At 52.4% G+C, this 13,403-nt stretch overlaps 1 protein-coding gene across 1 annotated transcript in view; it reads right to left on the bottom strand.

Annotated features, from left to right (window-relative positions):
- Positions 1 to 13,403, bottom strand: part of psma1 (proteasome 20S subunit alpha 1) — a 43,617-nt gene that overhangs the window by 15,006 nt on the left and 15,208 nt on the right. Inside the window, exons 5-8 of the mRNA XM_079603992.1 lie at positions 10,702 to 10,790; positions 9,615 to 9,685; positions 9,410 to 9,539; positions 9,255 to 9,334 (exon numbers count right to left, since the gene is read on the bottom strand). Of these exons, the coding sequence (XP_079460118.1) occupies positions 9,255 to 9,334; positions 9,410 to 9,539; positions 9,615 to 9,685; positions 10,702 to 10,790 (370 nt within the window). The remainder of the gene's footprint in view (positions 1 to 9,254; positions 9,335 to 9,409; positions 9,540 to 9,614; positions 9,686 to 10,701; positions 10,791 to 13,403) is intronic.

Genomic DNA, 13,403 nt, shown 5'->3' with positions numbered 1-13,403 from the left:
GGAGTGTGTGCGGGACAGCACAGTTACAGGAGTGTGTTTAGGACAGCACAGTTACAGGAGTGTGTGCGGGACAGCACAGTTACAGGAGTGTGTGAGGGACAGCACAGTTACAGGAGTGTGTGCGGGACAGCACAGTTACAGGAGTGTGTGAGGGACAGCACAGTTACAGGAGTGTGTGAGGGACAGCACAGTTACAGGAGTGTGTGAGGGACAGCACAGTTACAGGAGTGTGTGCAGGACAGCGCAGTTACAGGAGTGTGTTTAGGACAGCACAGTTACAGGAGTGTGTGAGGGACAGCACAGTTACAGGAGTGTGTGCAGGACAGCGCAGTTACAGGAGTGTGTGCGGGACAGCACAGTTACAGGAGTGTGTGCAGGACAGCGCAGTTACAGGAGTGTGTGCGGGACAGCGCAGTTACAGGAGTGTGTGCAGGACAGCACAGTTACAGGAATGTGTGCGGGACAGCACAGTTACAGGAGTGTGTTTAGGACAGCACAGTTACAGGAGTGTGTGCGGGACAGCACAGTTACAGGAGTGTGTTTAGGACAGCACAGTTACAGGAGTGTGTTTAGGACAGCGCAGTTACAGGAGTGTGTGCGGGACAGCACAGTTACAGGAGTGTGTGCAGGACAGCACAGTTACAGGAGTGTGTGCGGGACAGCACAGTTACAGGAGTGTGTGAGGGACAGCACAGTTACAGGAGTGTGTGAGGGACAGCACAGTTACAGGAGTGTGTGCGGGACAGCGCAGTTACAGGAGTGTGTGCGGGACAGCCCAGTTACAGGAGTGTGTGCGGGACAGCACAGTTACAGGAGTGTGTGCAGGACAGCACAGTTACAGGAGTGAGTGCGGGACAGCAGAGTTACAGGAGTGTGTGCAGGACAGCACAGTTACAGGAGTGTGTGCGGGACAGCACAGTTACAGGAGTGAGTGCGGGACAGCGCAGTTACAGAAGTGTGTGCGGGACAGCGCAGTTACAGGAGTGTGTGCGGGACAGCGCAGTTACAGGAGTGTGTGCGGGACAGCGCAGTTACAGGAGTGTGTGCAGGACAGCACAGTTACAGGAGTGTGTGCGGGACAGCACAGTTACAGGAGTGTGTGCGGGACAGCACAGTTACAGGAGTGAGTGCGGGACAGCACAGTTACAGGAGTGTGTGCAGGACAGCACAGTTACAGGAGTGTGTGCGGGACAGCACAGTTACAGGAGTGAGTGCGGGACAGCACAGTTGCAGGAGTGAGTGCGGGACAGCACAGTTACAGGAGTGTGTGCGGGACAGCACAGTTACAGGAGTGTGTTTAGGACAGCACAGTTACAGGAGTGTGTGCAGGACAGCACAGTTACAGGAGTGAGTGCGGGACAGCACAGTTACAGGAGTGTGTGCAGGACAGCACAGTTACAGGAGTGTGTGCGGGACAGCACAGTTACAAGAGTGTGTGCGGGACAGCACAGTTACAGGAGTGTGTGCGGGACAGCACAGTTACAGGAGTGTGTGCGGGACAGCACAGTTACAGGAGTGTGTGCGGGACAGCACAGTTACAGGAGTGTGTGCGGGACAGCACAGTTACAGGAGTGTGTGCGGGACAGCACAGTTACAGGAGTGTGTGCGGGACAGCACAGTTACAGGAGTGTGTGCGGGACAGCGCAGTTACAGGAGTGTGCGGGACAGCGCAGTTACAGGAGTGTGTGCGGGACAGCACAGTTACAGGAGTGTGTGCGGGACAGCACAGTTACAGGAGTGTGTGCGGGACAGCACAGTTACAGGAGTGTGTGCGGGACAGCACAGTTACAGGAGTGTGTGCGGGACAGCACAGTTACAGGAGTGAGTGCGGGACAGCACAGTTACAGGAGTGAGTGCGGGACAGCACAGTTACAGGAGTGAGTGCGGGACAGCACAGTTACAGGAGTGAGTGCGGGACAGCACAGTTACAGGAGTGAGTGCGGGACAGCACAGTTACAGGAGTGAGTGCGGGACAGCACAGTTACAGGAGTGTGTGCGGGACAGCACAGTTACAGGAGTGTGTTTAGGACAGCACAGTTACAGGAGTGTGTGCGGGACAGCGCAGTTACAGGAGTGTGTGCGGGACAGCACAGTTACAGGAGTGTGTGCAGGACAGCACAGTTACAGGAGTGAGTGCGGGACAGCACAGTTACAGGAGTGTGTGCAGGACAGCACAGTTACAAGAGTGTGTGCGGGACAGCACAGTTACAGGAGTGTGTGCGGGACAGCACAGTTACAGGAGTGTGTGCGGGACAGCACAGTTACAGGAGTGTGTGCGGGACAGCACAGTTACAGGAGTGTGTGCGGGACAGCGCAGTTACAGGAGTGTGTGCGGGACAGCGCAGTTACAGGAGTGTGTGCGGGACAGCGCAGTTACAGGAGTGTGCGGGACAGCACAGTTACAGGAGTGTGTGCAGGACAGCACAGTTACAGGAGTGTGTGCGGGACAGCACAGTTACAGGAGTGTGTGCGGGACAGCACAGTTAAAGGAGTGTGTGAGGGACAGCACAGTTACAGGAGTGTGTGCGGGACAGCGCAGTTACAGGAGTGTGTGCGGGACAGCACAGTTACAGGAGTGTGTGCGGGACAGCACAGTTACAGGAGTGTGTGCGGGACAGCACAGTTACAGGAGTGTGTGCGGGACAGCACAGTTACAGGAGTGTGTGCGGGACAGCGCAGTTACAGGAGTGTGTGCGGGACAGCGCAGTTACAGGAGTGTGTGACAGGAGTGTGTGCGGGACAGCGCAGTTACAGGAGTGTGTGCGGGACAGCACAGTTACAGGAGTGTGTGCGGGACAGCGCAGTTACAGGAGTGTGTGCGGGACAGCGCAGTTACAGGAGTGTGTGCGGGACAGCACAGTTACAGGAGTGTGTGCGGGACAGCACAGTTACAGGAGTGTGTGCAGGACAGCACAGTTACAGGAGTGTGTGCGGGACAGCACAGTTACAGGAGTGTGTGCGGGACAGCGCAGTTACAGGAGTGTGTGCGGGACAGCACAGTTACAGGAGTGTGTGCAGGACAGCACAGTTACAGTAGTGTGTGCGGGACAGCACAGTTACAGGAGTGTGTGCAGGACAGCACAGTTACAGGAGTGTGTGCGGGACAGCACAGTTACAGGAGTGTGTGCGGGACAGCACAGTTACAGGAGTGTGTGCGGGACAGCACAGTTACAGGAGTGTGTGCGGGACAGCACAGTTACAGGAGTGTGTGCAGGACAGCACAGTTACAGGAGTGAGTGCGGGACAGCAGAGTTACAGGAGTGTGTGCGGGACAGCACAGTTACAAGAGTGTGTGCGGGACAGCACAGTTACAGGAGTGTGTGCGGGACAGCACAGTTACAGGAGTGTGTGCGGGACAGCACAGTTACAGGAGTGTGTGCGGGACAGCACAGTTACAGGAGTGTGTGCGGGACAGCACAGTTACAGGAGTGTGTGCGGGACAGCACAGTTACAGGAGTGTGTGCGGGACAGCGCAGTTACAGGAGTGTGCGGGACAGCGCAGTTACAGGAGTGTGTGCGGGACAGCACAGTTACAGGAGTGTGTGCGGGACAGCACAGTTACAGGAGTGTGTGCGGGACAGCACAGTTACAGGAGTGTGTGCGGGACAGCACAGTTACAGGAGTGTGTGCGGGACAGCACAGTTACAGGAGTGAGTGCGGGACAGCACAGTTACAGGAGTGAGTGCGGGACAGCACAGTTACAGGAGTGAGTGCGGGACAGCACAGTTACAGGAGTGAGTGCGGGACAGCACAGTTACAGGAGTGTGTGCGGGACAGCACAGTTACAGGAGTGTGTTTAGGACAGCACAGTTACAGGAGTGTGTGCAGGACAGCGCAGTTACAGGAGTGTGTGCGGGACAGCACAGTTACAGGAGTGTGTGCAGGACAGCACAGTTACAGGAGTGAGTGCGGGACAGCACAGTTACAGGAGTGTGTGCGGGACAGCACAGTTACAAGAGTGTGTGCGGGACAGCACAGTTACAGGAGTGTGTGCGGGACAGCACAGTTACAGGAGTGTGTGCGGGACAGCACAGTTACAGGAGTGTGTGCGGGACAGCACAGTTACAGGAGTGTGTGCGGGACAGCACAGTTACAGGAGTGTGTGCGGGACAGCGCAGTTACAGGAGTGTGTGCGGGACAGCGCAGTTACAGGAGTGTGCGGGACAGCGCAGTTACAGGAGTGTGTGCGGGACAGCACAGTTACAGGAGTGTGTGCAGGACAGCACAGTTACAGGAGTGTGTGCGGGACAGCACAGTTACAGGAGTGTGTGCGGGACAGCACAGTTACAGGAGTGTGTGCGGGACAGCACAGTTACAGGAGTGTGTGCGGGACAGCACAGTTACAGGAGTGAGTGCGGGACAGCACAGTTACAGGAGTGTGTGCGGGACAGCACAGTTACAGGAGTGTGTGCGGGACAGCACAGTTACAGGAGTGTGTGCGGGACAGCACAGTTACAGGAGTGTGTGCGGGACAGCACAGTTACAGGAGTGTGTGCGGGACAGCACAGTTACAGGAGTGTGTGCGGGACAGCACAGTTACAGGAGTGTGTGCGGGACAGCACAGTTACAGGAGTGTGTGCGGGACAGCACAGTTACAGGAGTGTGTGCGGGACAGCACAGTTACAGGAGTGAGTGCGGGACAGCACAGTTACAGGAGTGTGTGCGGGACAGCACAGTTACAGGAGTGTGTGCGGGACAGCACAGTTACAGGAGTGTGTGCGGGACAGCACAGTTACAGGAGTGTGTGCGGGACAGCACAGTTACAGGAGTGTGTGCGGGACAGCACAGTTACAGGAGTGTGTGCGGGACAGCACAGTTACAGGAGTGTGTGCGGGACAGCACAGTTACAGGAGTGTGTGCGGGACAGCACAGTTACAGGAGTGTGTGCGGGACAGCACAGTTACAGGAGTGTGTGCGGGACAGCGCAGTTACAGGAGTGTGTGCGGGACAGCGCAGTTACAGGAGTGTGTGCGGGACAGCGCAGTTACAGGAGTGTGTGCGGGACAGCGCAGTTACAGGAGTGTGTGCGGGACAGCGCAGTTACAGGAGTGTGTGCGGGACAGCGCAGTTACAGGAGTGTGTGCGGGACAGCGCAGTTACAGGAGTGTGTGCGGGACAGCGCAGTTACAGGAGTGTGTGCGGGACAGCACAGTTACAGGAGTGTGTGCGGGACAGCACAGTTACAGGAGTGTGTGCGGGACAGCGCAGTTACAGGAGTGTGTGCGGGACAGCGCAGTTACAGGAGTGTGTGCGGGACAGCGCAGTTACAGGAGTGTGTGCGGGACAGCGCAGTTACAGGAGTGTGTGCGGGACAGCGCAGTTACAGGAGTGTGTGCGGGACAGCGCAGTTACAGGAGTGTGTGCGGGACAGCGCAGTTACAGGAGTGTGTGCGGGACAGCGCAGTTACAGGAGTGTGTGCGGGACAGCACAGTTACAGGAGTGTGTGCGGGACAGCACAGTTACAGGAGTGTGTGCGGGACAGCACAGTTACAGGAGTGAGTGCGGGACAGCACAGTTACAGGAGTGAGTGCGGGACAGCGCAGTTACAGGAGTGTGTGCGGGACAGCGCAGTTACAGGACTGTGTGCGGGACAGCGCAGTTACAGGAGTGTGTGCGGGACAGCGCAGTTACAGGAGTGAGTGCAGGACAGCACAGTTACAGGAGTGTGTGCGGGACAGCACAGTTACAGGAGTGTGTGCGGGACAGCGCAGTTACAGGAGTGTGTGCGGGACAGCGCAGTTACAGGAGTGTGTGCAGGACAGCACAGTTACAGGAGTGTGTGCGGGACAGCACAGTTACAGGAGTGTGTGCGGGACAGCGCAGTTACAGGAGTGTGTGCGGGACAGCGCAGTTACAGGAGTGAGTGCGGGACAGCACAGTTACAGGAGTGAGTGCGGGACAGCACAGTTACAGGAGTGTGTGCGGGACAGCGCAGTTACAGGAGTGTGTGCGGGACAGCACAGTTACAGGAGTGTGTGCGGGACAGCGCAGTTACAGGAGTGTGTGCGGGACAGCGCAGTTACAGGAGTGTGTGCGGGACAGCGCAGTTACAGGAGTGTGTGCGGGACAGCCCAGTTACAGGAGTGTGTGCGGGACAGCCCAGTTACAGGAGTGTGTGCGGGACAGCACAGTTACAGGAGTGTGTGCGGGACAGCACAGTTACAGGAGTGTGTGCGGGACAGCACAGTTACAGGAGTGTGTGCGGGACAGCGCAGTTACAGGAGTGTGTGCAGGACAGCACAGTTACAGGAGTGTGTGCGGGACAGCGCAGTTACAGGAGTGTGTGCAGGACAGCACAGTTACAGGAGTGAGTGCAGGACAGCACAGTTACAGGAGTGTGTGCAGGACAGCACAGTTACAGGAGTGTGTGCGGGACAGCACAGTTACAGGAGTGTGTCCGGGACAGCACAGTTACAGGAGTGTGTGCGGGACAGCACAGTTACAGGAGTGAGTGCGGGACAGCACAGTTACAGGAGTGTGTGCGAAGGGACAGCACAGTTACAGGAGTGTGTGCAGGACAGCACAGTTACAGTAGTGTGTGCAGGACAGCACAGTTACAGGAGTGTGTGCAGGACAGCACAGTTACAGGAGTGTGTGCGGGACAGCGCAGTTACAGGAGTGTGTGCAGGACAGCACAGTTACAGTAGTGTGTGCGGGACAGCACAGTTACAGTAGTGTGTGCAGGACAGCACAGTTACAGGAGTGTGTGCAGGACAGCACAGTTACAGGAGTGTGTGCGGGACAGCGCAGTTACAGGAGTGTGTGCAGGACAGCACAGTTACAGGAGTGTGTGCAGGACAGCACAGTTACAGGAGTGTGTGCAGGACAGCACAGTTACAGGAGTGTGTGCGGAGGGACAGCACAGTTACAGGAGTGTGTGCGGAGGGACAGCACAGTTACAGGAGTGTGTGCGGGACAGCACAGTTACAGGAGTGTGTGCGGGACAGCACAGTTACAGGAGTGTGTGCAGGACAGCACAGTTACAGGAGTGTGTGCAGGACAGCACAGTTACAGGAGTGTGTGCAGGACAGCACAGTTACAGGAGTGTGTGCGGGACAGCACAGTTACAGGAGTGTGTGCGGGACAGCGCAGTTACAGGAGTGTGTGCAGGACAGCACAGTTACAGGAGTGTGTGCGGGACAGCGCAGTTACAGGAGTGTGTGCGGGACAGCACAGTTACAGGAGTGTGTGCGGGACAGCACAGTTACAGGAGTGTGTGCGGGACAGCGCAGTTACAGGAGTGTGTGCAGGACAGCACAGTTACAGGAGTGTGTGCGGGACAGCGCAGTTACAGGAGTGTGTGCAGGACAGCACAGTTACAGGAGTGAGTGCAGGACAGCACAGTTACAGGAGTGTGTGCAGGACAGCACAGTTACAGGAGTGTGTGCGGGACAGCACAGTTACAGGAGTGTGTCCGGGACAGCACAGTTACAGGAGTGTGTGCGGGACAGCACAGTTACAGGAGTGAGTGCGGGACAGCACAGTTACAGGAGTGTGTGCGAAGGGACAGCACAGTTACAGGAGTGTGTGCAGGACAGCACAGTTACAGTAGTGTGTGCAGGACAGCACAGTTACAGGAGTGTGTGCAGGACAGCGCAGTTACAGGAGTGTGTGCGGGACAGCACAGTTACAGGAGTGAGTGCGGGACAGCACAGTTACAGGAGTGTGTGCAGGACAGCGCAGTTACAGGAGTGTGTGCAGGACAGCACAGTTACAGGAGTGTGTGCAGGACAGCGCAGTTACAGGAGTGTGTGCAGGACAGCGCAGTTACAGGAGTGTGTGCAGGACAGCGCAGTTACAGGAGTGTGTGCGGGACAGCGCAGTTACAGGAGTGTGTGAGGGACAGCACAGTTACAGGAGTGTGTGCAGGACAGCACAGTTACAGGAGTGTGTGCGGGACAGCGCAGTTACAGGAGTGTGTGCAGGACAGCACAGTTACAGTAGTGTGTGCGGGACAGCACAGTTACAGTAGTGTGTGCAGGACAGCACAGTTACAGGAGTGTGTGCAGGACAGCACAGTTACAGGAGTGTGTGCGGGACAGCGCAGTTACAGGAGTGTGTGCAGGACAGCACAGTTACAGGAGTGTGTGCAGGACAGCACAGTTACAGGAGTGTGTGCGGGACAGCACAGTTACAGGAGTGTGTGCGGGACAGCACAGTTACAGGAGTGTGTGAGGGACAGCACAGTTACAGGAGTGTGTGCGGGACAGCACAGTTACAGGAGTGTGTGAGGGACAGCACAGTTACAGGAGTGTGTGCAGGACAGCACAGTTACAGGAGTGTGTGCAGGACAGCACAGTTACAGGAGTGTGTGCAGGACAGCACAGTTACAGGAGTGTGTGCGGAGGGACAGCACAGTTACAGGAGTGTGTGCGGGACAGCACAGTTACAGGAGTGTGTGCGGGACAGCACAGTTACAGGAGTGTGTGCGGGACAGCACAGTTACAGGAGTGTGTGAGGGACAGCACAGTTACAGGAGTGTGTGCAGGACAGCACAGTTACAGGAGTGTGTGCAGGACAGCACAGTTACAGGAGTGTGTGCAGGACAGCACAGTTACAGGAGTGTGTGCAGGACAGCACAGTTACAGGAGTGTGTGCAGGACAGCACAGTTACAGGAGTGTGTGCGGAGGGACAGCACAGTTACAGGAGTGTGTGCGGAGGGACAGCACAGTTACAGGAGTGTGTGCGGGACAGCACAGTTACAGGAGTGTGTGCGGGACAGCACAGTTACAGGAGTGTGTGCAGGACAGCACAGTTACAGGAGTGTGTGCAGGACAGCACAGTTACAGGAGTGTGTGCAGGACAGCACAGTTACAGGAGTGTGTGCAGGACAGCACAGTTACAGGAGTGTGTGCGGGACAGCGCAGTTACAGGAGTGTGTGCAGGACAGCACAGTTACAGGAGTGTGTGCAGGACAGCACAGTTACAGGAGTGTGTGCGGGACAGCACAGTTACAGGAGTGTGTGCGGGACAGCACAGTTACAGGAGTGTGTGCGGGACAGCACAGTTACAGGAGTGTGTGCGGGACAGCACAGTTACAGGAGTGTGTGCAGGACAGCACAGTTACAGGAGTGTGTGCAGGACAGCACAGTTACAGGAGTGTTACTTGTAATTACGTATAGCGTGTTACTTGTAATGAGATAATTGTTACATCAGAAAGTATTTCTTAATCTTGATTAAGTATTGCAAGTTACTTATTTACAACACTGTGTATGAGGCTGCCGGGAGTGAGAGCGAGAGGAAATATCAAACCTTGGTGGTCAGGTCCTGTTCAGCAGGAAGAGTCTCTCTCAGCGCACGCAGACCGTGCTGCACCAGATCGTTCAGGTTACCTGCACACACACACACACATTAGATGGCTGAGCATTAATAAACGCCAGGCCTGTGTGTGATGGTGTGAGACGTACTGTCCAGGAAGGCCTCCATGTGGCGCTCCAGGTAAGTGCGGGCCGACTGCGAGCGCGCGCCGATCGACATGGCCTTGCAGTCGAAGTAGTTCGCAGAGGGACACGTCTGGAAGATGTGCGGACCCATGTCCTGCTCACACACACACACAGCTCATCAGATAAAGCGCTCAACACACGCACACACACAGCTGTCTCCAGTACTCACATCATATCCTGCGATGAGCAGCCCGACTCCATACGGGCGTCTGCCGTAGCGCTGCGTGGGAATCTGTGTTTCTGACACAGCGTTCAGGAAACACAACGGCTAACCTCAGCACACGACACATTACTAGGGCTGCCCTCCAATAAAGATTTTTCTAGTCAACTAATAGTCGTTCATTTAAGCCATTAGTTGACTAATTGCGCGTTCATAATAAGCCATAAATCGCCTATATAAGATGCGTATAGCCTAATCAGCGCTCAAACGCACAAAGCCACAGCGCACCGGCAAACAATGATTATGAGTGGGTCTTGACAAAAACAGAATGAGACTGTCTGAACATTTAAATAATTTATGTTAATAGGTAATGTTTTCTGTGTTTTCAGCTGCAGAGATTAAGTCAACGATGCCGACTCGTCATCTCCGCAGCAGTGGACGCTCCTATATGCACGTTTCATACGGATTACATAATCAGAGAATATTTATTTTCCATTGGAATCTGTTCATTCAAATGTAGACATTTGAAGCTGTCTATAGATATATTTCTCATGTCTGTGAGGCAAGGATACGCTGAGTTTCGGTTCATTTATGTGATGCGCTCAAGTTCAAGACCGAATCGACAGAAAGCAGCATAGTTTTACAACAGCACTAAGTTTTATTGTTATTGTGAGTTTACAAAAATAAAAGTAGACCTTTACAGTTTCCATTACTCTTATCTGTATGACGGAGTATTTTAAGTTATATGCAGTGATGCGTGTCGCGTGTGAGCGGCTCTCCACACAAACACTTGGATATGAGCCTAATAATAGCACACATTTATCTAGGTTAACATTAGAGAGAGCGCACTTGTAAAGTTGCTGCTACTTACATGTTTCAAGTAATATAAGCCATATTTGAGGTGGATAAATGATAGGACACTGTTTGGACGTCCTGCTGTTGATGATCTGTCCGTTACAGCCTGCGGGATTCCACCTTTTTCAAGTTTTTTTGTTTTTGCGATTAAATGACTAAAAGAATGTTGGTCGACCAACGGTTAGTGGACTATTATGGGGCAGCCCTACACATGAACACATGAGCACTTCTGAAAGGATACTGCTCCCGATGAGCGACACCAGTCTGGACACGGGGAGAGGCCTGTCGAACACAAACCTGGAGTCCAGACACTCCTGACGCATGAAGTTACTACACACACACACAGAGAGAGAACACAAACACACCGTCTGAACCGACACATCCTCACAGCTGATCATTTACTGCAGGCTTTCTTTCAGATCAAACATAAGGCTTTATAAACCTGTACAGACGGGCAGAGCCAGATCTGTGCGGACACACAAACCATACAATAACTGTACAAAACACTATTTAACTCAAAATACAACAACAAAAAGTGTTATAAAACAATAAACCTCACATTACAGCCTTTAAACCAAACTTAAATACTATATACACATATACAGTTTTAATCAAAATTAATCAACCCCTATTGCACATCAGATTTATTGGCAAATTTACAGACTTTCAGCTGTTTGCAGTGAAAAAATCAAACAAAAGTAATTAGCTCAACATAACAAATGTTTCAAGTGTTTTCTCCAAATTCAACTGAAAACGCAACTTTTAAATGACATCTGCAGTCTCAAAATTATTCACCCCCTTCAAATTGCATTTCATTGCAAGCATCTTTAGCTTTCAGTAGAACACCCGTTTGCTGTTCTGAGCCGCTGCAGACGAGATGTATAACCGACAGCGCTTGAGGAGTCTGAGCCGATCCTCATGAGCAATGGCCAAACGATTGGAAATGTAATCATCTACCACCTCTGTGTAACAACAGCTCATTTGAATCACATTCTATTACCATCACTAGTAGGGCTGCACGATTAACCTTTATCGCATCGATATTGAGGTTTTAACTCCCGCGATAACCTAACCTCAGGAGTCTGAGGTTTTTTCCCCCGCCTCTGACATTTGAGTGACAAACCTATTAGCCAATCAAAATGGTCGAATCTCGCGGTCCTGGCTTGCTGGCCAATTAGAAATGGCAATGGAAACACGCTTGTATGCAGTGCTCCGGCTTTCTGTTAGCAGCAAAGCAGCTAACACACAACGTGTCGTGTACCTCGAATTGTGCCAATAGAAAAAGCTTGTAACTGCGCAGAAATGGCCGAAGGCACTTCTTCGGTGACGGGAGAGGAAGCGGGGGAGGAAGCGGGGGAGGACTTGCTTAACAAGAAGGGTGGTACTTCAGCTGTTTGGACTTATTTTGGATTCGCGAAGAACGACGTGGAGCAAAAGAGTGCTAAATGTAAAATATGTCGACGTGCCGTGGCCAGATCCAGAGGAAACACTACAAATCTATACCAGCATCTTAAAAATCACCACCGACAGCAATATGATGCATGCACAAAAAGTGTGGATGAAGACGAAGCCACGACTAGCCATGGAAAAAGTAAGCAACCAAGCATTAAAACTGCATTCGCTTCTGTTACGCCATATGAAAAGACCTCAAGGCGGCACATTGAAATCACGACGGCTATAACGCGTTATATCGCAAAAGAAATGATTCCCCTGAATACAGTCTCAGGGGAAGGCTTTCAAAATCTCGTTCATACACTAGACAGACGATATGTGGTTCCATCCAGAACCTACTTCAGTCAAGTGGCGGTCCCACAAATGTATGCGGAATGTAGGGGGAAGTTGGAGGCAGAACTCCGAAGCATTGGATATTTTGCAACAACGTCTGATTTATGGTCAAGCAGGACCACTGAGCCATACATAAGCCTTACATTGCATTTTATTGACGAGGAGTTTCACCTGAAAAGCCGTTGTTTGACGACAACGTACTTCCCCGAGGAGCACACCGGAGAAAATATAGCCAGCGCAATAAAGGAGATCTTGATGAGTTGGGGCTTGTGCGAAAAGAATCAAACATGCATCACTACTGACAACGCAGCAAATGTCATCAAAGCGGCTCAACTCAACGATTGGATGAGGCTGCAGTGTTTTGGCCACAGGCTCCACCTGGCTATTGGTAAGATTCTCTCCTTTTCTCCCATAAGTCTTGTTCTTGTGTGTGTGTGTGGGCTGCACGATTACATTGACTAAGCGCGCCTCACAATATCGTGCGATACTCATTAACTTAAGTTTTACTGTTAGAAATTCTTAAAATGTGTTCTATATAGTGGTTATTTATTTTTTTATATAGTTGCTGTTAATAGCTGTTTTTTGTTGCTTATATAATGTAGATTTATGGGATTAAACTGTCAGTCTTACAGGTCTGCTTTCTCTCTCTTGTTTTTTTCTTAAGAGAATTCAGTGAAAAACGAACCACGGGTCAAGCGAGCAACGGGCCTCTGCAAGGAACTAGTGGGACATTTTTCACACAGCTGGAAGAAGAAGTCAAAACTGATGGATGTCCAGAAAGAACTGAAACTTCCAGAACACTCACTCGTCACTGAATGCCAAACAAGATGGGGTTCAAGGCAAAGGATGGTGGATCGCGTGTTAGAGCAAAGTAAAGCACTGACACAGGTACTGTCAGACGACCGAAAAACCAGACACCTGATACCCACGTGGTAGGACATAGAAGTCCTTGAATCCATAAACAGTGCCCTTAAACCTCTCCAAGAGTTTACAGACATCCTCTCAGGTGAAGAGTATGTAAGCGTGTCCTACCTCAAACCCGTCCTGTATCTGCTGAAAAACACAACTCTGGCAGCCAAAGAAGAGGACACTGACTTGACGAAAACAATTAAGTCAAAAATCATTGCATACTTGGAGAAAAACTACAATGACCCAGAG

The sequence above is a fragment of the Phoxinus phoxinus genome (assembly GCF_949152265.1).
Source record: "Phoxinus phoxinus genome assembly, chromosome: 25".
Lineage (NCBI taxonomy): Eukaryota > Metazoa > Chordata > Actinopteri > Cypriniformes > Leuciscidae > Phoxinus > Phoxinus phoxinus.
Note: the sequence above shows the minus strand (reverse complement) of the source record. Positions and strands in the feature narration are given on the sequence as shown.